This window comes from Clupea harengus, chromosome 1, assembly GCF_900700415.2.
Source record: "Clupea harengus chromosome 1, Ch_v2.0.2, whole genome shotgun sequence".
Lineage (NCBI taxonomy): Eukaryota > Metazoa > Chordata > Actinopteri > Clupeiformes > Clupeidae > Clupea > Clupea harengus.
In genome coordinates, this window is record NC_045152.1 from 13,264,453 (window position 1) to 13,288,301 (window position 23,849).

General features: G+C 44.1%; 2 protein-coding genes across 2 annotated transcripts in view; both read right to left on the reverse strand.

Annotated features, from left to right (window-relative positions):
* Positions 1-501: 501 nt before the first annotated feature.
* On the reverse strand, positions 502-17,478 carry LOC116220536 (laminin subunit alpha-3-like). The gene is made up of 21 exons (XM_031568051.1): positions 17,401-17,478; positions 15,210-15,422; positions 14,196-14,344; positions 13,802-13,964; positions 12,046-12,179; positions 11,531-11,681; positions 10,931-11,035; positions 10,249-10,394; positions 9,794-9,914; positions 8,887-9,015; positions 7,757-7,887; positions 6,756-6,890; positions 6,187-6,337; positions 5,915-6,030; positions 5,342-5,519; positions 3,145-3,300; positions 2,504-2,669; positions 2,051-2,181; positions 1,626-1,716; positions 1,295-1,414; positions 502-782 (listed from the first exon to the last, which is right to left on the reverse strand). The coding sequence occupies exons 1-21, from the start codon at positions 17,461-17,463 to the stop codon at positions 637-639; spliced, it is 2,895 nt and encodes a 964-aa protein (XP_031423911.1). The 5' UTR covers positions 17,464-17,478; the 3' UTR covers positions 502-636.
* Positions 17,479-17,625: 147 nt separating this feature from the next.
* LOC116218268 (laminin subunit alpha-3-like) overlaps positions 17,626-23,849 on the reverse strand; it is a 9,527-nt gene continuing 3,303 nt past the window's right edge. Inside the window, exons 5-12 of the mRNA XM_031559451.2 lie at positions 23,199-23,395; positions 22,141-22,257; positions 21,434-21,588; positions 20,354-20,495; positions 19,377-19,476; positions 19,032-19,148; positions 18,376-18,616; positions 17,626-17,668 (exon numbers count right to left, since the gene is read on the reverse strand). Coding sequence (XP_031415311.1) covers positions 17,626-17,668; positions 18,376-18,616; positions 19,032-19,148; positions 19,377-19,476; positions 20,354-20,495; positions 21,434-21,588; positions 22,141-22,257; positions 23,199-23,395 — 1,112 coding nt within the window. The remainder of the gene's footprint in view (positions 17,669-18,375; positions 18,617-19,031; positions 19,149-19,376; positions 19,477-20,353; positions 20,496-21,433; positions 21,589-22,140; positions 22,258-23,198; positions 23,396-23,849) is intronic.

Sequence of the window (23,849 nt, forward strand, 5' to 3'; positions counted from 1 at the left end):
AACAAGGATGCTAGAAAGACTTGAAAGGTGAGTTTATGTCATTCATTCATTCATTCATTAAGGTTAAGACAGTTTAGGTCTCAAAACATTTTGTTATGCATTCATATTCATTTGTAGCAAATCATAATGCAGATTTCCTAATCTAATTCTGTTGTTCTAACGCTCCTCTGCTGCTCTTGAGCAGATCCCATTCCTCCACCTCCATCTGTGGTTAAGCTCCTTGCTCGCCGCCATCTTTTATCAGCAGGACCTGATTTTCAAAGACTCTCTGTCATCAGCTGCATGCATATATATGGATCAAGGATGTTTCTCAGTCTAAATGTGTGTGTAGCAGAGAGGTTGTGTGTGTGTGTGTGTGTGTGTGCGTGTGTGTGTGTGTGTGTATATATATATGAATCAAGGATGTTTCTCAGTCTAAATGTGTGTGTAGCAGAGAGGTTTTGTGTGTGTGTGTGTGTGTGTGTGTGTGTGTGTGCATATATGTGGATCAAGGATGTTTCTCAGTCTAAATGTGTGTGTAGCAGAGAGGTTGTGTGTCTGTGTGTGTGTGTGTGTGTGTGTGTGCATATATATGGATCAAGGATGTTTCTCAGTCTAAATGGCGGAGCTGGATCTCTTGGGGTCACACAGATGGCCTTAGTTTACGGGGCACCCCTGCAGGCTCACTGGGCCATGTGGCGTGTAGAGGGACCCAAGCGAGACGTCTTCTCCGTTCAGCCGCACGTCCCGAAGACAGCCCACATAAGACCGCCTCACTGGGACGTGTTGAGCCTGGAGGTCCCCTGCGGTGGCAATGATGACAACATTCATCAAACGAGAGGAGCAGAATACAGGTAAATGACAAATACAGGTGCATGGTGCCGGTAATACCGGTATACAGGTAAATGACAAGCATCACGATGGTAGATGACAGGATTTCATTTACAAGAACAAGGAGGTTCTACTTCAATAGAACCCTAAAGATTCACCGGCACAAGGAACGTTTCGCATTTTAAGGAATCAAATCATTATTTTCACCATTATTTCTCATATTGATATTTTCATACTACGCTTTCACATGGTGGACAGAAATGAGTTTGATTGGCCAGTACACTATACAACTGATCTGCTGCTGATGTGTGTGGCATGCATGTCTCAGGTCAACACAAGCACAGTGAGTTCATGTGTGATGTGTGGAGTTACCCGATATGTAGCACTAGCATAGTGAGTTCATGTGTGATGTGTGGAGTTAGCCGATATGTAGCACTACACTAGCACAGTGAGTTCATGTGTGATGTGTGGTTGGTGGGGTTACCCGGTATGCCCCCAAAATACAAGGAGTCCAGGGAGCTGGAGTAGGAGGCTGCCAAAGGTCCTCTGACATGTCTGGATTTAAAGTCTAGTTCCAGCTTGATGGAGTTTTTCTGTTTGTACACTGCGGAAGATTGAAATGGTGAAACGAAGCAGCACTACCCGACCGTAAGATAAATAAACATCTCTTCTGTTCTATCTCTTGCTTTTCCTTTCTTTATATATATTAATATGTAGCTTGATCAATGTCACACTACTTTTTACATCTCTTAATGCCTTCCTCCGTAAATGGATATTTTAACGATGATGCTCTTCCTGTGGGTAGAGTAGTTTACCTGAGACAGTGTGGAAAGAGTCACAGAGGTTGTGTGAGATAGCTATCGACACGGTGTAGTCTCCTCCTCCATCATTTGCCCGAGCAATTATCTGAAATGTCATCAAAACAAACTCTTAATGTACAGTGTAGCATGTGAATTGTTCTCTCCCAACCACTAGGTGGCAATATATGATTTCAGTGGAAAGTGAAGCTAGAACAGATAAGGCAATGTTCACTGGCCTTCATTTCCACTCAAATCAATTGTTACCTCCAAACACTTGGCAACATAAGCCTAGTCAGCAAATAAAGTATTACCTGTGTAACTGGAAACATGAGTTCTAACGGACATCATTGATATCTTAATTTCACGTTTAAATTTAAGTTCTGACTCTTGCTTCTCTACACCTCTTTCGGTTAACTGAATAAGAGTTAGCCGGCACCCACCTGGTTGCTCTGTAGGTACACACTGATACTTCGCCTGTGGTGTCCTCTTGCATGGAAAAGTAAGCCCAGAACATCTCGAGGGCGGACAGCAAAGGTAAGGTGGAAGTCAGCATCCACCATCAAAGGGGTCTCTGAAGCCCAAATACATCACAACACAGCACAGTTTAGGGGTCTCTGAAGCCCAAATACATCACAACACAGCACAGTTTAGGGGTCTCTGAAGCCCAAATACATCACAACACGCCACAGTTTAGGGGTCTCTGAAGCCCACACACATCACAACACGGCACAGTTTTTTCAGCCACTGTTTCTAGTGGGATAGTTGCTGACGATTTTCTATCTTCTTAATATATGAACATTTTTAACTGCTCATGAGGTTTTTCATCAGTCATTTTACAGTAGAAAGCTGATTAGTTCTCCAATGTACTAAATGTAAAAAAAAAACACACTCACGGGAAGCCATGTAAGCTCCTTCACCAGAGAAAAAGACCCCTGACTCCATTTTACTGTCGAAACACGGCGATATTCCTGCTTTGGTCAGAGGCTCACCCACCAGCTCGTTATAAAACTTGAAATTATAAATGCACCCTGTCACACTAGCCCTGGGCACGGACTTCCTCTGCAAAACAAAAACAACCAAAACAAACACAAATTTGTAAGTGTAAATTTCATAAAGACACAACTGTATAAATGTATGTAAAAGCACTAAGTCTTTTAAGTATAAAGTCTTTGATATATTCTGTGACAATTTACCTCAGAGTAATGTCTGACACTACTAACCCATAGTAAACGCCAGACAACTCAGTGCTCTGACAACGTCTTGTCAGAGGGGCCCGCCTCCAACCATACCTGTTTCTGTTGGGGGTCATAAGGTCTGTACCTGTAAACAGGTGAGCTAAGAGGCACTTGTGCACCTTTGTTGGAGGGTGTGCGCGCCGCCCAGGTATACATGAGAGTTAAGATGTACCTGTGCTTCTGTGTTTGGGGTCGTGAGGTCTGCACCCAGGTATACATGAGAGTTATGAGGTACCTGTGCTTCTGTGTAAGGGGGATGTGAGGTCTGCGCCCAGGTAGACAGGTAAGCTAAGAGGTACCTGTGCTTCTGTGTTTGGGGTCGTGAGGTCTGCGCCCAGGTAGACAGGTGAGCTGAGATTGAGGGCGGCTCCCTCTCCTGCAGGTAGCTGTCCGTCGGTCACCCTCAGGTTGTCCACCAGCAGGTGAAAACTGTGTTTCTCCACACTGAGGTCCACCTGTGCAGAGGGTTGGCCCGAAGCCAGAGCTGAGTGACAGGTGTTACAGGTGTGGATCAGGCAGGCTACAGTCCCTGCTTCCCCTCTCTGCGTAGTTACAGGATACATTCCCCTCTCTCTGCATAGTTACAGGTTACATTCCCCTCTCTCTGCGTAGTTACAGGTTACATTACCCTCTCTGCGTAGTTACAGGATACATTCCCTGTATATATATGTATATACATCTCTGCTGAGCCAAATGATGCTGCAGCAATAAACTCCATTACTACCTGTCTTTTGGCGATAAATAAGTGGATGAGCAATAATTTCTTAAAGTTAAACGAGGACAAAACTGAGATCCTACTAGTCGGCCCTAAAACAAAAAGAGAAATGCTGTTTAATAATTTGGGGAAATTAACTCCCTTGATTAAATCGGAGGTTACAAGTCTTGGTGTTATTTTAGATTCAGATTTAAGCTTCAAGTCTCACATTAACAAGGTGACGAAAACATCATTTTTCCACCTTAAAAACATAGCTAAAGTCCTGCCATTTATAAATCAAAAAGATGCTGAAAAACTGATTCATGCCTTTATTTCAAGCCGTCTTGATTATTGTAATGCAATCCTTACTGGCCTCCCAAAAAAAACAACTGAGAGACTTCAGCTCATTCAAAACTCTGCAGCTCGGCTATTAACCAGAACCAAGAGGAGAGAGCACATTAGTCCAGTTTTAGCTGCTCTGCACTGGCTTCCAGTAACTTTTAGAATTGACTTTAAGGTCCTTCTCCTAATATACAAAGCCCTTAATGGGCTAGGACCAAGTTACATTGCAAACTCCCTAGTCAAATACTTGCCCTCAAGAACACTGCGATCATCGAATGCTGGTTTATTGGAGGTTCCCAGCAAAAGCCGTAAGAAAATCGGGGACGCAGCATTTGTCAATTACGCCCCAGTGCTATGGAACATACTGCCTATAGACATCAGGGAAGCCAGCTCGCTTAACATCTTTAAAAGAAAACTAAAAACGTACCTCTTCACATTAGCCTTTAACTAGCTACCACTTCGGACTATATATATATATAAATACTTTTAATTTAATTTAAATCTCTACTGGTGATATTAAGGGGTTGGATTAAATATATCTCTATAATTATAATTATAATTTTATTTTTTTTGCACTATATCTTTGTTATGTTTCTTTGATGTCTATTTTTATGTGCATGTCATTTCTTTGTGCATATTATGTATTTGCTGTAAAGCACTTTGAGCTGCATTCTTTTGCATGAAAGGCGCTATATGAATAAAGTTTTATTATTATTATTATTATTATTATTCCCCTCTCTCTGCGTAGTTACAGGATACATTCTCCTCTCTCTGCGTAATTACAGGATACATTCCCCTCTCTCTGCGTAGTTACAGGATACATTCCCCTCTCTCTGCGTAGTTACAGGATACATTCCCCTCTCTCTGCGTAGTTACAGGATACATTCCCGTCTCTCTGCGTAGTTACAGGTTACATTCCCCTCGCTCTGTGTAGTTACAGGATACATTCCCCTCTCTCTGCGTAGTTACAGGATACATTCTCCTCTCTCTGCGTAGTTACAGGTTACAGACAAGCTACAGCCCTGGCTCTTCCTTTCAATTAAGTGTTTTTCTAAGAATCTAGAGTTGGACAATGTCTTCTTAAGCTGTAAACTTTTGGTGGTCAGGGAACTGTGCCTTAAAATTAGGATAATTATTCTGATTCTGGTAATAGTGATGACTGTTGAAAAACATGGATATTATGGACTCATGCGGCATGCCCTTCCGTCACACAGAAATTAAGCCAGAATGTGTCAAAGTTAGGGGTGTCATATATAACTGTAGTCAGATTCTACGCAGTAAGTACTTTTTGGAGCCAGAGCATGTGTGATAAACAGAATATCTGTCCAGTCCGCTCAGAACCAACCCATTTTTGGTTTAATCTCCATTCTTGAATATGAATATTTAAAATGTTACCCAGTGTGCCTCAAACTGCAATTCCTCTCCTTAACTTCCTCAACCCACTGAAATACCATGTATACCTTGTGCCAGTGGTTGTCATTTATCTTCTTATGGTAATGGATGCTCCTATTCCCAACAATTAGCCTTATCTTGCCACTGGTCATATAAAGAGTCATGTGGGCCCCATTTTGTTTCCCACGGATGTGGAGAATCAGGCCTTCTGTGGACGTAGTCTTCATCACCAACGAGAAATGGGGTCTGAGACACAACCAGTTTCAAGGTCAAAAACAGCAAAAGCTGAAAAGAAAAACTGAATGTACTTTGCTTTTACTCTTTTGAACGTTTATAGGGTACCCTGTAGATTATACTGTTTTCATAGACTAATAGAATAATGATTTAATGTGCATGTGTACAACGAGAGGGTGAATAATGATTTAATGTGAATGTATATAATGAGAGGGTGAATAATGATTTAATGTAAATGTATATAATGAGAGGGTACCTAGTAAACATGGATGTATAGATATACTGTAAATGTATATAATGAGAGGGTACCTAGTAAACATGGATGTATAGATATACTGTAAATGTATATAATGAGAGGGTGAATCATGATTTAATGTAAATGTATATAATGAAAGGGCTCCAGGTACCTGTAGTTGAGTTCCTCAGGAGGGATGTGGAAGCTGAGCTGACTGGCTGGGCTTGTCAAGGAGTAGGCCTGAAGGAGGCCTACTGGAGGCCTACAGATGTCAGGACCAGATCCACTCTAACACACACACACACACACACACACACACACAAGTATACACATGAACACGAACTTCAACTCACACACACACATTATACAGCGTCGGAAAATCCTGTAGATTTAGATTCAGATCCTGATTTCGAAATGGTAGACTAAAAGAAGGAATAAACCTACCTTTTTCATCCTGTGTTTATTTTTGTTTTTTTGTTTGAGTGCAGTTGCTCTGATGGCCTGAGGGGGGCGCTCCACACCACAGACACCCAGGTTGACATTTCCTTTGGGGTGGAACTGGGACAGGTCAGATGGCAGGTAAGCTTGTCCCGGCCTGCAGGGAGACCAAACGCATGCAGAACCGATGGTGAGAATGATGACTTTAAACAGGCCTCGGTTGAGAGCATTACAGTACCAGAGCGTAGATAAAGGTTGATTTGAGGAATATGGAAGCCTGACTAGCTAGATAGCATATATTTATGTTCTTGTATGTATTTACAGTTACACTTACAAACGTACAAAGGTGAATGTGAACAGAGAGACAGACAGACAGACAGACAGACAGACAGACAGACAGACAGACAGACAGACAGACAGACAGACAGCAATAGATAAAAAGGGAGCGCTGTTTTTTATAAAGCTCACACACACATACACACACACACACACAGAGAGAGACACACACAGATACACACACAGCCACACACACACACCTCAATAGAAGGATTAGATAATCTGAAAAAAACATAAACCTTCTCATGTAGAGGTCTGCAAGGCAACCTATGAAAACCTCTCTCCCCAAAGTGAGGTTGTTGCCATCGGTTACGACCGGGGATGAATTCGGGCGGTCACTTCCTGTGTCACTGTCATCAATCGTGAGCCTCAGTCTGAAAGCACAGACATGGTACTATCAAGTGTTTGTGTGTGTGTGTGTGTGTGTGTGTGTGTGTGTGTGTGTGTGTGTGTGTGTGTGTGTGTGTGTGTGTGTGTGTGTGTGTGTGTGTGTGTGCGGTACCACAAATTTAACATGGCTGGAGAAGGGAGGCAGCAAGTGAAGCACATCAGTTTCTGACTAGACTGGATCTGATTGGTGCTTTACTGCTCCCCGTGGTCATGAAGCTGCAAGCAGTCAGAGACATTTGAGGCTTTTTCCACAATTCAACACCTATTTACAAATGGCCACATTCCACAAAATGGATAGCAAGACAGGTGGTGAAATGGACAGCAAGACAGGTGGTGAAACAGAGCACAGAACAAGCACAGGGGTTAGGGTCATGATCAGACTGACCAGATCTAAATGACCTCTGCAGGAGGATGGGCACTGAACTATGACCTCTCATTTCCAACCAATAGAGGTCTCTGATGCAGTGGTGGTTGACCCATCAGTCAGAAAGAGAGAGAGAAAGAGGATGGCAAGGGTAGAGGGGAAGGGGGAGAGAGAGACACAGACAGAGAGAGAGAGACAGAGAGAGAAAGAGAGAGAGACACAGACAGAAAGAGAGAGAGACACAGATAGAGAGCGAGACACACAGACAGACAGAGAAAGAGAGAGACACAGACAGAGAGAGAGAAAGAGAGAGACAGAGAGAGAGACAGATGAAGAGAGAAAGAGGGAGAGAAAGAGGATGGCAAGGAGGGTAGAGAGAAAGAGGGACAGAGAGACACAGATAGAGAGAGAAAGAGGGAGAGAAAGAGGATGGCGAGGAGGGTAGAGAGAAAGAGGGACAGATAGAGAAAGAGAAAGAGCCTTTACCCTGAGTCATTTCTGAGGGCCGTCAGGTAGTGCCACCTCCCGTCATGGTACTTCCTCTCCGACATCACTGCCTGGCTGCCATATTTAAACTCCACACGACCATCAGTGAGTGACAGCTTGATGCCCTGGGCCTGTGGGCAGAGATGACAATCGCCCTTCAGGTGTTAGATGCCACACCAGAGGATGCCACACCAGAGGTGTTAGATGCCACACCAGACGATGCTACAGCAGAGGATGCCACATCAGAGGATGCTACACCAGAGGATGCTACACCAGACGATGCTACACCAGAGGTGAGTTCAAATTCGGCAAACAATCCAAATTGTTCAATTTAACGGCATTCAGAGCAGTGCACACACACTCCTCTGTTATTAGACACAGCATTCAGAGTGTAACGGGCTATCAGTAGTGCCGCACACACATACACACACAGACACACATGCACTCAATCAGGTCTGGTTAACTCCAGTCCACTAGGGAGCAGCGAGGGGTCATTGAAGGCACTCGGCAAGGCAGGGATAAGAGAAGGAATGTGGGAGCTTGTGTTTGAACTCCATGCTTTTGACACCTGCTTTTGTCCTTCACTTCTTAAGGTAATCCAACCTTTCCTTTTCAGTTGAACTGCTGCAAATAACTGTATATGTTCTAACAACAAGCAGACTGGTTATTGAAGTGTTACTTTGTTGAAGGGTGTTTGTGTGCGTGTGTTTAGTGATGTTTGTAGAGTGTGATTTGCACATGGTTGTGGGCAACTGATGATGATAGCCTGTCTTTTATTGTAGCCTGTCTTTTATTGTAGCCTGTTTTTATGGATATTTAATAAAGAAACTCCATGCTTTTGACACCTGCTTTTGTCCTTCACTTCTTAAGTGTAAAGGACCTGTTTGTACTAGCCCAAGTTCCCCTAGGCTTGAGGCTAGTAACAAGAGCAGTGCAGATTATGGGGCATACATGACATATTAATCTTTATTTTTTTACTCCTAGCTACTGGCATAAGTTACTTAGCATCTTACACTCTGTAATACTGAAGATCATCAACAGGAAATCATTGGAGCTGTTTACTGTAGAGTAAATGCAGTATATTTTATATAATAGGGTACTTGAGCCCGAGCTTGGAGAAGCACACTTACCCCTTGGGCGGTCTGCAGAAGAACACTTCCTGGTTGAGCGGTCTTGAACCCCAGTGAAATGGTATCTTTAAAAGGTTCTTGGGCCTCTGTGAGGGAGCTGTCAGCACTGAAGTCTGCCTCACGAACGGCCTGGGGGACAGAAACACCAAGGTGACCTTTAGACATCATATTAATATTTATCAAACAATTCACACTATGAGCCGAACTGGTTTTGTGCTTATCTGACTAAACACTGAACTAGTTTTGTGCTTATCTGATTAAACAAAAGGTGGTACTTACTCTACATTACATTACCGTGTGATAATGTAAGCATCAGTAAGTTAGTATTCTTTACAGACTTTATGTGTGGTCTACAGTACATTACATTACCGTGTGATAATGTAAGCATCAGTGAGTTAGTATTCTTTACAGACTTCATGTGTGATCCACAGTGTGAAGGGTTTGGCTGCCAGAGCCCCATAATCAGACTGACAGCTTCTACGGTAAGACTATTAATGGACATATTTTTCTTTCATTTGCATTTTTTCTATGATTGTGTAAAATAGAAGTGATCTACAATATAGAAAAGAGAGCACAATGACACTGTTTAATTAAAGTCAAACAGGTTTAAAACTGGTCTAATTTCTCTGTTATTTCATATTACAATATTAAACTACTACGTTTACTACTAGTGGGAGAGAAAACATTCAACTGGAGTTGAGTTGTGGTCCACTTTTTTGTTGCGGTCTTGTGTTGAGGCTGTTACGTATTCCAGATGTGTGCACGTTCATGCTCTGTGTGGGTTTACTAGTAGATTCATGCGTTCATGCTCTGTGTGGGTTAGGGTTCATGCTCTGTGTGGGTTTACCAGTAGATTCATGCGGTCATGCTCTGTGTGGGTTAGGGTTCATGCTCTGTGTGGGTTTACCAGTAGATTTTCCCGGAAGCCCCTCATGACTCCGAGCATCTCGATGAGGGTTTCCCTCTGTGAGTCCACCTTAGGCCAGTTCTGCAGGGAGCCCTTAAGGGCGGGGGCCGTTATGCCGTCCCTGAGAGTAACACACATCAACACTAGGGCTCATTAACCCCAGGGCTCATCAACACCAGGGCTCATCAACACCAGGGCTCATTAACACCAGGGCTCATTATGGGATTAACACACATTAACACCAGGGCTCATTATGGGATTAACACACATCAACACCAGGGCTCATTATGGGATTAACACACATTAACACCAGGGCTCATTATGGGATTAACACACATCAACACCAGGGCTCATTATGGGATTAACACACATCAACACCAGGGCTCATTAACACTGGTCTGTTGGTGTTACCTCTCTCTCAGAGACTCTGGGGCTCAGTGGTCTGTTAGTGTTACCTCTCTCTCAGAGACAGTGGCACTCCACCGATGTAGAAGAAGTTGTAGACGTCTTTGCTGTAAGGGATTGTTATGTGCGTTTCTCCCAAGACTTTTACGTCTGGATCATTGAAGACGATGTCAATCTTTTTGAACGTATCTCTGGCCTGAGCAACAAGAGGAGGAAACACACGGCAACAGGTCGGCAAAGGTCACACAAGGTCAACAATGGTGTGCTAATCTTCATATTTACCACTACGGACCACCCAGATACCAGATAGGTTTGTGACCTTTGTGAAAGTCAGAGACAGGCCCAAATTAGCACCAGAACCAACCCAGTCCTAGCTGGCCCAAATTAGCACCAGAACCAACCTAGTCCTAGCTGCTGTTTGGACTGGATACCAACAGAAGCTGCTACTAACCTGTAATATAATCCTGACAATAAATGGAAACATTTTCCCCTCCATAGAGCCAACATTCTAGAATGTACCTTCTTGGGCATTTCTTAGCTCCTTCAACCAATATCAACACTGCCACCCGGAATAATTTGTATACACCACATTTCAACCAATTGGCACAGATGGGTCCATTACATTGTGTGAAAGTTAAAGAAAAGACCTGCTTTAATGTAGATTGAACACAAATGGTGCTCTACCAAATGGTTAAAGCAGACCATTTATGGAGAGTACAAAGGCCTCCATACCGTGGGAAAGACTTCTGTGGCAGTCCTATTGGAATGGACCTGGTCACCCTGTCTTCCGGTCAGCACCAGGTGGCCCTTCTCTACAATCACGCTGTAGTAGGATCTCTATGGCACAGTGAAGGATGTGTGTGAAAGGACATGTTTGTGCAGTTACACACTCTTACAGTAACCGAGGAACTTAGCACACTATGGACACTATGCACACTATGGACACTATGCACACTATGCACACTATGGAAGCAGATGTATCTGTGTGGATGTTGTCATCTGAGCAGGCCCATAGCAGGAAGACAGGCCCAAAACGAGACGTTCAAGACATCAGGACATGCCCCAGATCATGCCCTTCAGAATGTAGATTTAGAATTTAAAATAAAGGACCACCGCCTAAACGTATGTGCCCAGCTCCTGACAATGGGTAGCTGCATTGCCTTGAAGTGGTGTGGTGAGTCACATTGGTGATCATCATTCTAACGTTGGCAGACACAACAGATTCAAATGTTCTAATATGAATAGCATCTTCATGAAAGCTTTTTATTGAAAAGAAGAGTGCCTTGGTCCGAACATTTTCTTGTAAGATTCAAATGTTCTTCCATGGAGTACCTCATTTCCAATGTAGAACAATAGTGCATTCCTCAGCGAGCTCTTCACACTGAACTCGATCCGTCTTCTGGTCTTTGACTGGGTTATGTTGACCGTACCGTAGCCTGTGCCATCAAAGTACAGCTGCTCTGTCTTGTCTTGGGACACCTGCCTAAATCCAGACAAGGAAAACAACAGGGGGATTGTCATATTAAGGTTATATGAACGTCACATGAAGAACATCTTGGCAAACTTTCTCCTGATATGTTTAGGGCACATTAAAAGTGATACTTAAACTTGAACACAAACAGTATACATACAACAACAAGTTTCTTGAAACTTTCTTTAGATAAAGAATGCAAAATAAATGCCAAACTTATCATAGGTACTAACTCTCCAGTCATCCATTAAAGGACATATTACTCTCTCACTCTCTCTCTCTCACACACACACAGGGAGAAACAAAGACAAAACAAACACTGGGAGAGACAAAGACACACCCACACACACACAGAGTTGGAGTGTATGAGAGGTACCTGACACAGGGTTGTTTCTGGTTGACGTTGACGACTCGATGGAAGTTGTAGAGGCCCAGAAGCCTGTGGCTGAGCGTGGAGGACTCGATGCACCCGCGGTACAGCGATAAGCCCAGGCCCATCTCAGCAGGGGGCTACAAGGAGAACCATAGAACCATATCAAACACCTACACACAGTCAATAGAACAGTCAAACACAGTCAATAGAACAGTCAAACACAGTCAATAGAACACTTAAACAGTCAATAGAACACTCTAGCACAGTCAATAGAACAGTCAAACACAGTCAATAGAACACTCATACACAGTCAATAGAACAGTCAAACACGGTCAATAGAACACTCATACACAGTCAATAGAACACTCAAACACAGTCAATAGAACACTCATACATAGTCAATAGAACAGTCAAACACAGTCAATAGAACACTCATACACAGTCAATAGAACAGTCAAACACAGTCAATAGAACACTCAAACACAGTCAATAGAACACTCAAACACAGTCGACAAAACACTCCACAGATGGAAACACAACTGAGATATTTGTATTCAGTGGTCAAAAAGGTGGTTTGTTTATCTGATGGGCAAACAATCTTAGAACTCCAACACAGCCTGCATTTCCTGCAGCACAGACACACACACACACACACACACACACTGATCCTTATCAGGAATAAATGACTTTGGCCATCACACAACTGGAAGGGTGATGGAGAAAAAACAGAAGAGAACAGAAGAAAGCGTTTTTCTATTTTTACTTTGAGATAATGATCAAAGCATGTTCTGTCTGGTTTTGTTGTTTGTACTTTTCCTTTTATTCTACTTCAAAGGTGCCAGAACAAATAGGCACGTTTCAAACCAGTCGTGCGCTTGCTGTATTTTGCCCCCTGGTGTGTACAGCTATGCTCACCTATTATATATCTACACAGAGTGTAGTCTCTTTATGCTTCCCAGAAGCATTGCTGTGCTTTAATGATATTAACCCATATGGGAAAGCTCTGTAAAACACATACAGGAATCACACTTGCCATGTACAATACTTGCATGATAAATCTGAGGTAAAGAATTTGCATATAGATTTCATACTAAAATGGCATAATGCCCTTCCACATGCAAGGTAGGATATATTTGTTTTTCTATGTTACAGTATATAACTGTGTTAACACACTGTTATCATATACTATATTATAGAAAAATGAACACATGTGACCTACATAGCAGCTAATCCTGAACACTGAATGGAATAAGCACCAACACCAACACCAACACCAGAACCAGCACCAACACCAAAACCAGAACCAGCACCAGCACCAGAACCAGTACCAGCATCAGCACCAGCACCAGCACCAGAACCAACTTAGTCTACGCTGCTTTCTGGACTAGATTGCATCACAAGCTGCCACTAACTTACTTATTATGATATACTAATATATACACTACTAATACTAATATATATACTAATTATAATATACTAATATATATATATATTCATTATAATATACTAATACATATACTAATTAAAATATACTAATATATATTCTACTAATACTAATATATATACTAATTATTGCCGCTAATCATATCTAGAATATAGCCCTCACCAGGCTGGCCCCAATCCTGAACTCACTTCGGCCGGTCTGATCCGGATCAGATTTGGACCACATCTATTCCCGAATCAACAGCACCGGGAATTAGCTTTTGGGACGGCGGAGTGATCTGGTCCTGACATGGGTGGTCCTGACCCACTGACTTACAGTGAAGTTGTGCGGGAAGCCCCCCACATAGAAGACGGTGCTGCCAGGGTCCAGATGGAGGAGGTTGTGCAGGGAGTCTGGATGCAGCTGGAAGGCGGGAAGAAGGACTGGACTCTTTGAAGTGTAGCCTCGCGTGTAGATGACCTCCAAGTCCTGGTAAACTCTAAAAAGAGAGGTGGGTCAGCACAATATAGATTACTGAATCTAAAAAAAAAAAAAAAATGCAGAAATTTTCATCCCTGATAGAAGCAAACTCTGAAGACCTGGGTCTGGCACAGGTTACCAGGTTACAAGGCAAAGTCTTGTTAGGGCTGTTTCATCAACCCTCCTCTGGTTATGTCAAGTGAATAGCTGTCGTACGGCTTGTTAGCCAGCAGGGGTAGCTGTGGCGCACCTGTTAAAGTCCACGCGGTCGAAATGTGCCGGGTCCCGCGGTGATCTGGTGACGTTGGTGATCTCCATGCTGTGGAAGACGCCACCCAGCCGATACATGCTGTACAGGACGTTGTTCCTCAGCGTCATGCCCACAAAGTCCTCCGAGGCCTGAGAGGGAAAGACACGGGTGTGTGTGTGATGGGATAGGCAGCACTATGTGACCAGAGTTCAGTCTAGAGGTAACCCATTGAGTTTAGTCTAGATACCTCTACCCATTGAGTTTAGTCTAGAGGTAACCCATTGAGTTTAGTCTAGATACCTCTACCCATTGAGTTTAGTCTAGAGATAACCCATTGAGTTTAGTCTAGATACCCCTTCCCATTGAGTTTAGTCTAGAGGTAACCCATTGAAATTGCAGACTAGAAAAGCAATGAGAAAGGACAGCTAACAACGCCAAGCTATGCCTGGTGACTTGTCCTGTAAGACCCCTCTAACTTCCACAAGTATGTGTGTGTGTGTGTGTGTGTGTTTGTGCTTGCGTGTGCGTGCGCATGTGTGTGTGTGGGTGCGTTTGTGCGTGTGCGTGTGTGTGTGTGTGTGTGTGTGTGTGTGTGTGCGTTTGTGCGTGTGTGTGGGTGCGTGCGTGCGTGTATAACTAAAAATCCCCATGCACCGAGCCAGCCAACATAACTAAACATAACTCATCAAGACTAAACCTTTACCTGCAATGTAAATAACTGCCACCATCAACATAGTGTCCTGTTTCATTGCTCTACGTACCCTTGTAATAGTAACCTACACACCGTGTACATACTAAGCTGATCTACAATATAATGCTCTCTCCCCACCTTATCCACTATCAATTTTGCATGTATCATCTATATACTATGTTATGTTTGTATGTATCGTGTACATTTACCACATGTATGCTAGCATGCTCATCCTGATATGGGTGAATATGAATGAATCTGCAATGTTTCTGATTGTCTGATTTATATGTTTGTTTGTTGAAAAGATTGTCCTCTTCACTCACGTTCTTGTTGCCAAGGTAGAACACAAACGTGTTCTCTGCTTTCTCTCGGCCTTGCCTGCGTCTGCGCCTGCTGTTCGAGTCACCCCTCGGGGGCTCGAGAGGGGGGCGCTGGAGGTAGAGGTCAAGGGTCGTGACCGCACGGAGGTCCCTGAGGTCAGCCGGGGGGCGGAGTTCAACATAGCCCTTGCCAGTGAACATCATGGGCACTTTGATCTAAAAATGCAGTTGGAGATACAAGGAGATGGGAAGGGGGGGAAGAAGAAGGAGATAGAGATAGAAGGAGAGAGAGATAGAATATACAGTTAGAGATAGAGGCAGAGAGAGGGAAGGAATATACAGTTAGAGATAGAGGCAGAGAGAGGGAAGGAGGGAGAGACATCAAGATAGAGAAAGAGAGGAAATGTAAGACATTGCAAGAAACTGTGATGTGAAGATGACGAGTTTCTATGTGAAAGTCATGAATGGGATGTCTTCTCATCTCTACTGTCTCTACTGATTGTCTCTACTGTCTCTACTATGTTTCATCAGGTCATGTGTTCACTGTGACAGGCCATGTGTTCACTGTGCTAAGATAGGCCATGTGTTCACTGTGACAGTGAAGGTCATGTGTTCACTGTGCTAAGATAGGCCATGTGTTCACTGTGGCAGTTAGGCCATGTGTTCACTGTGACAGTGAAGGTCATGTGTTCACTGTGACGGACAGGCCATGTGTTCACTGTGCTAAGATAGGCCGTGTGTTCACTGTGCTAAGATAGGCCGTGTGTTCACTGTGCTAAGATAGGCCGTGTGTTCACTGTGACAGACAGACCGTGTGTTCACTGTGACAGACAGACCATGTGTTCACTGTGACAGACAGGCCATGTGTTCACTGTGCTAAGATAGGCCGTGTGTTCATTGTGATAGACAGACCATGGCCCTCATTCTCGAACATTTTCTGAAGTTTCTTCTGAAATGTTTCTTACGGGCTTCGGAAAAACAACGTAAGCAAAAGACATCCGCCAAATTCATGCACGCTTGAAAATGCGGTCCTACGCAGCAGAAGTTTTCTGGGCTGTGCTCCCCCGGAAGAGTTTTCTTAAATTGAAAGCGCGTTCTCGTGCTCCTGAATTTGCATACATACACGCCCTGCCAGCTCCTTATAAGGGCACGCAACCGTAGTGACGTGTGCAGTCGGAATCTACCGAATCTACACGAAAGCAACTCGTAAACGAGTCATGTCAAAGCGGTTTCGTGTAGGCCTACATTACATTTAGTCATTTAGCAGACACTTTTGTCCAAAGCGACGTACAAGGGATAGAACAGTCAAGCTACGAGCAATAGAGACCTAGTGTAACAATAAATACTACTTTACATAAGAAATAGAAAAACGAAATAGGAAATAAAAACGAAGTGCAGGAATGTAACTGCTATAAGTGCAAGTTAAGCACTAGTCGAAGTGCCAGTTAGGAAGGGAGGTGCTCTCTGAAGAGTTGGGTCTTCAAAAGCTTCTTAAAGGTAGAGAGGGACGCGCCTGCTCTGGTAGTGCTAGGCAGTTCGTTCCACCAACGTGGAACTACTTGAAAATTCTGGATTGCCGTACTTGCACAGACGGCAGTGCCAAACGACGCTCACTAGACGAGCGCAGCATTCCGGTGTAGTCCTTTTATTTATTTTATGACATCACGGTGCCTCGTAGAATCATGACTATAGGCCTACATGTGAAACGTAATTGTTAATGATACTTTAATCCGAGGATCTGTAGAGTTGATGTGAACGCAATCACCAACGATTTCTCACAAATTAATTAACACGGAGAGTTTTCTTAAATGCGATTCCTCAAAAAACCACAAGATGGCCCACGGGGCCATCTTGTGGTTTTTTAAGGAATCGCATTTGAGAAAACTCTGGCCGAGTTACGACTGCTATTTCGAGTTCGGAAAGTCTTCTGAAGTTCAGAGCAAATCCCAGATGAGAGAACTTTCATGAATGTCGAATGTTGTCCTAAATCCAATTCCTCTTAAATTCCTCTTAAATTCCTCTTAAATTCTTCTTAACTGCGTTCGAGAATGAGGCCCCATGTGTTCACTGTGCTAAGATAGGCCATGTGTTCACTGTGCTAAGATAGGTCATGTGCTCACTTTGCTAAGATAGACTTCTAATGCCAGTTCGTTCCTATACTGGATGTACACTAGCCAGAGAGTGGGTGACTCACCGCGTTAGCCATCTGCCTCGTTTGCTCAATCAGCTCTCGGATGTGCCTCATGCTGTCCAACATGTTTCCACCAGGGGGAGCCAGAGTGCTCATGTTCTCCACATCTGCGAGTGTGTCCACCAGCGTGGGAAAGGTCTGGTTCAGGGCCTGCACTGTGGAGATTTGAGGAAATGTGTCTTGACTGAAAGCCAGACAGGAATGCAGTGTTGGCAGTAAGCTGTTGGCTCAGGCTGTAGCAGTGGGATGGTACAAATAGAAAGGCAGGGAACTGAGGAACAGGAGAGAGGAACAGAGTCTCGAGGGCCCACCATTGTGTTCCCTTTCATTTGTTTGTTTGTCTTTGCATATCATTTCCACATCGCTGTCTGGTCTGGCCCAGATTGCAACATTTGTTTGGAATAGTCATTTGTCCATCTATATTAAACACCTCTAACATATTTTAGGTTCCTCCCATTGACGATAAAAGGCACTAAAATGTAAGTAAGTAAAATCGAAAGTCGAAAGTAAAACTATCGGAATGAACAACAGCATGGAGCATATTTAACCCAGTATGGGTTGGCTCTGTACAGACCTGACATATATTCTCTTCCTTTTGTTTTTTCATTGTTTTAGACTGTGAACTCTGAACTCTGGTCCCATAGTGAAGGCATTATGCTTGGCTAGGTGAGACACTCCCCTCTCACACACACTTTTACCCTTACCCCAGGCCTTACCCCTTACCCCAGGCCTTACCCCAGGCCTTACCCCAGGCCTCCCCCCCTTACCCCAGGCCTTCCCCCCTTACCCCAGGCCTTACCCCAGGCCTTACCCCAGGCCTCCCCCCTTACCCCAGGCCTTTCTCCCCCTTACCCCAGGCCTCCCCCCCTTACCCCAGGCCTCCCCCTTACCCCAGGCGTTCCCCCCTTACCCCAGGCCTTCCCCCCTTGCTCCATACTTTTATCCATACTTTTATCAGTAATTGAGCCCTCGTCACACCTGTGGCCACCTAACCCAGAGGGTGCTAAGACCCAGGGGCCTGTGTGGGACTCACATGCATTGTTTGCCTGGTTCAGCACCCCGTCCAGATCCGAACCCCCCGATCCGGCCCCCGCAGATGGGACACTTATGTTCTTCAGGCCAGCACTGATTTCCTGCAGTCTAGTCGTCATGGCCTTGACCCTGGCCTCGGCGGACGACACAGCTGCCTTGGTGGAGTTCAGGAGAGCGTCTGTGTCACCTGAGAAAAATGGAGAATGGAAAGCAGTCTGGTATTGCGCAACAGGCTGTGGATGATTTCGCAACAGAACAAATAAAGGGGATTTTATTGTGCCTTTTTGTCTGTAGGGATGATGTCAGCATTAGGGCTTCAGGACACTTCAGAAAGTCTGCATTCGCACAACGTGCACATATCCCGGCAAGCGTAGTCGTGCCCCTCAAGATGGGAAGGGATCTTTAACTCTCTGGTGTAACACACTGGGTGTAACACACAGAGGATGTACAGCCCACCTATGATAAATACAATTCTGATTCTGATTCTGATTTATCAAACCCTCAATGGAGAAAATGTGACCCTTCTAAGTGATACATCTGTCTAGATTTTATAATCCTCACACACAGACACGCTCACACGCTCACACACAGGGCAAGCTGACCTCTGTTGATCATGCTGAGGTTCTGCTGGCTGGCCTGTAGGTCCCTCCAGAGGGCGGCCATCTTGTCCTTTACCCGACCGACTCTCTCCTGCTGTGAACCCAATTCCTCTGCCGTGTCTGCATCGCAAAAGAGGTGGGATGAACACCATGAAAAAAAAGAGCTCTCCATTTGTACACATTCAGGCACAGGCAGACACAAAAAAAGGTTATGAATGTTAGGATGTAATTCTGAAATTCAATTCAGTTCAATTCAATTTACTTCTAAGGTTGTGAGAATGGGCAGAGTGTAACTGTGGGTCAGTGGTTCTCAAAACAAACAAATCAGATGAAATCTTAGAAATATACCATTCAGGTTCTTCTCTGCTCCTTGGCTTTGGACAGCAGGCTTCTTTGCATCCACAATCAGGCTCGAGGCTCGGCTGATAAGGTTTTGCCTCGTCACATCCTTAATCCAAATACGGACAGTCAGCACACGATACACACACGTCCTAAATTAGTGCTTTGTGGTACATAGACACTCTTCATAAGCAAGACATCTCAGAGCACTAGTGTTTAATGCTCCTAAACGAATAAGAGTTAACTTTATTAATTCAACTTAATGCTCTTAAACAAATAAGACTGTTTATGACTCTTGACTTCAGGATTTTACATCAGGGACATGTAGGTTGTTATATATGCTTCTGAGAAGCATTGCTGTGCTTTAACGATCAACTATCATCTCGCATATGGAAAAGGACTTAAAAACATGTAGGAATCACACATGTCATGTTCAATACATCTGTGGTAAAGAGTTGCATATAGATTTTATGCTAAAATGGCATAATGCCCTTCAACATATTTAAAGGTCATATTGTTTCTATGGTACTGCATATAAAAAGGACCATAATTATGTGTTAACACACTGTTATTATATATACTATATAAAAATGAACATAAGTGAATTTAACAGACATTTGAAAGGCATAAACCTGCTCTCCTAGTGGCTCTCCCCACACACAACCCCCCCACACACACCCACACCCACACCCACACCCACACACACACACACACACACACACACACACACACAAACAGCGGTTAGAATATGGGATTCCAAGAACTGACCATTACTGTGTTTCTCAGAAGAAGAACATTACAGACAAGAGCCTGTCTCAGGTCAAATAGTGGACACTCAATAATGAAACTCTTATACAAACACACACTAAAAGACAGACAAACACACCCAGCTACACACTCAAACACTCACAGAAACAGACAAACACATCCACTTACACCTACAAACATAAACACACACACACACACACACACACACACACACTCACCTCCAGTGCACTGTCTGCCGCCTCCTTGGCCTCTCTGGCTGCAGTCTCCGCCTTCTCTACGGCCTCAATAATATCTGTGTACGCCCTGATGACCTCGAAGAAGTGGTGCACATTTGAGCCTTTGACCACGCTTTGGAGCTTCCTGTGACAGAAATAAGGAGACGCACGCACACACACACACACACACACACACACACACACACACACACACACTCAGCTTCCTGTGGCAGAAATAAGGAGATGCCTTCAGGACTGTTGATACTGTTGATATATATGTGTGTGTGTGTGTGTGTGTGTGTGTGTGCTTACTAGACAATGAATAACATGGAGAGTCCCTTAACTCACTCCAGGGGATGCATACCATTAACTATGTTATTATGTTAATGCTAATGTTAAGAGTTAATAAATAAATATGACAGTTAATGTTTTAAACGGTGCATGCATTCAAACATGCATGCACACATTATACATACACATTTATACCTACATGCATGCATGCAAGCATACACTCATTCATACATACATTCATACATACATGCATGCATACACTCATTCATACACACATGCAATTATACATACATACATGCATGCATGCATGCAAGCATGTACTCATTCATACATACATTCATACATACATGCATGCATACATGCAAGCATACACTCATTTAACATATGGACTGTATAAATGTCCATAGATACATGTATGCATACATTGAAAGAACAAAAACTTTCTGTCCACTGTATTGGTCTGTGAAGGACCAACTTAAAACAATATCCACCAGTGTAACTGCATCCACAACTCACACAGCACACACATGCACACATTAACACATGATCCATGGTCTGTGAAGGACCAGTTTAAAACATTGTCCACCAGTGTAACTGCATCCACAACTCAATACAGCACACACATGCACACATTAACACATGATCCATGGTCTGTGAAGGACCAGTTTAAAACATTGTCCACCAGTGTAACTGCATCCACAACTCAACACAGCACATTAACACATGCACACATTAACACGTGATCCATGGTCTGCTTGCTATGGGGACACAAGTGAGCCCAGTGAGGCTTACATGGAGAGCGCCATGGCCAGATCGCTGAGGTTTCGAGCGTGAATCTCAGCCTGTTGCACAAGACCCGCCACTGATGCCAAGGAGGAAAGGGAGCCAAGTTTCTTAACAAGATCGCTCTCTGCCCCATCCAGCTGTGCTGCCAGATGCTCATATTCCTAAATAAGGGAAGGAGGGAGGAAGGGGACAAGAATGACGAGGGAAAGAAGGAATTCAGAGCAATAGAGAAAGAGAAGAAGGAAGGGAGTGAGAGAGAAAGAAAAAAAGGTTTTGGCATCCAGCCCAAGAATGCATTTACTTGGCAGCAGACACTAAGAGACTCTAAGATTCATTTCTAACCACTAGTTGACCTTATAGACATAATGTAGGGAAGTGGAAAACATTTTGTAATGTTTGTAAATGCGTGTGTGTGTGTGTGTGTGCGTGTGTGCGTGCGTGCGTGCGTGCGTGCGTGCGTGCGTGCGTGCGTGCGTGCGTGCGTGCGTGCGTGCGTGCGTGCGTGCGTGCGTGCGTGTGTGTGTGAGTGCGTGCGTGTGATGTGTTGTGTGTGTTGTCCTATACAAGATTTTTTTCCCCCTGTTGGAGTAAGACCGTAGGGTGACTTAATTGTCTTAATATCCTGTATCATACTCAGCTGGGGCACTGTGTGTGTGTGTGTGTGTGTGTGTGTGTGTGTGTGTGTGTGTGTGTGTGTGTGTGTGTGGACGTACTGTCTTAATGTCCTGCATCATGCTCAGCTGGTCAGACACATTCCCCAGCAGCTGTCTGGTCATCTGCAGGCCGGAGGTGACGGAGTCTTTCGACTCCCTCAGTTCCATCGCGCGAGACTGACACAGCGCAGCAGAGACGCACAAAGGAGGGAATAAGCAGTACTTTATACTTTACAGCAGGGATTCTGGTAAACATAACGCCATTAATACATAGATACATGCATGCATACATTGAATGAACACAAACTTTCTGTTAACTGTAGTTGTCTGTGAAGGACCAGCTTAAAACATTGTCCACCAGTGTAACTGCATCCACAACTCAACACAGCACATTAACACATGCACATATTAACACATGATCTATGGTCTGCTTGCTATGGGGACACAAGGGAGCCCAGATCGCTGAGGTTTGTGTTGCACATTAAGGCCACTGGGCCAACTGCTCTGTCCTTAAGTGTTTAGAGTCAACACTCTTTTAAACTCGCAAGTTGCGGATGAAGTCACATGGCCACTTTAGCCCCATTACTGTGCAGTGAATCAGCTGAACCCAAGCTTGTTTTAGACACCAATCACATTCAACTCGCACTAAGTTAAGCAGTAAAGTACAGCTAAGCTAACCAAATGCTAACTGAGCGTGCTAACTGCCACATTAACATCTGCATGAGAGATGTTTTTTCTTCAGTTAATGTCAGAGGTCAGATATGGACACAAACAGTGCTGGATCTAAGCATGTTTTCTTCAGTGAATGCAGGATCTGATGTTGATACTAATGGTTCAGGATCGGAGCCTTCCTAAGCTCCCCCTTGCGTTATCTGTAGCCTCCTGAGTGTGGCCTTGCCTTACCTGCAGCCTCCTGAGTGTGGCCTTGCCTTACCTGTAGCCTCCTGAGTGTGGCCTTGCCTTACCTGTAGCCTCCTGAGTGTGGCCTTGCCTTACCTGTAGCCTCCTGAGTGTGGCCTGGCTCTGATGGTTGAGCTTGTGTGTGGCCTTGCCTTACCTGTAGCCTCCTGAGTGTGGCCTGGCTCTGATGGTTGAGCTTGTGTGTGGCCTTGCCTTACCTGTAGCCTCCTGAGTGTGGCCTGGCTCTGGTGGTTGAGCTTGTGTGTGCTTTTCAGCGCGCCCTCTGCGTGTTCCAGTGCCTTCTGCAGATCCCTGAGTCTGGCCAGATCTCTCATGAGAGATCCCCCGATCCTGTCTGCCAACGCCTGATTGGTGCTCGAAGGATCCGTGAGGTTCCGGGTGATGTAATCAAGCACTGCCATGGCAACACAGAATGCGTGGTGAGGTGCCCGCTACGTATGTTGCATTCAGCTACCACATATATGCAAGCAAACTGTATATAAAACATATTGTTGATCCCAAACCTACCCTTCCATGTGTTTCATATGTATACACCATGTGCCCCGGCACATCTGAAGGCATGTTTATTGCACATAGTGAATGTGCTATACACTTTTTAATATGTATTTTTGTTGATGAAGGTTAATTTATTCCTAAATCATTATTTATTTTATTGCTGACCTATCTATGGCCCAATTCAGTGCAGCCCTGTTTAATACGTAAACAAATCTCAAGGGTGTTTTTCCCCTCCTCTTGTTGTTTACCTTTGACCGAGGCGGGCTGCTACAATACGGCAATTATGAGATAAGGTAATTATGAGATAAGGTTAATCTGGCTGATCTGAACAAACAGTACAAACAGAAAGTGGA

Coding starts and splice junctions, on each gene's coding strand:
- LOC116220536 (XM_031568051.1), bottom strand. CDS start 17,463: ATGTTGGACAGCATGAGGCACATCCGAGAGCTGATTGAGCAAACGAGG. Junction 11,036..11,530: donor TGTTCTACATTGGAAATGAG/GTACTCCATGGA, acceptor ACTGTGCCATAG/AGATCCTACTACAGCGTGAT. Junction 2,182..2,503: donor AGGAGCTTACATGGCTTCCC/GTGAGTGTGTTT, acceptor TTTGGGCTTCAG/AGACCCCTTTGATGGTGGAT.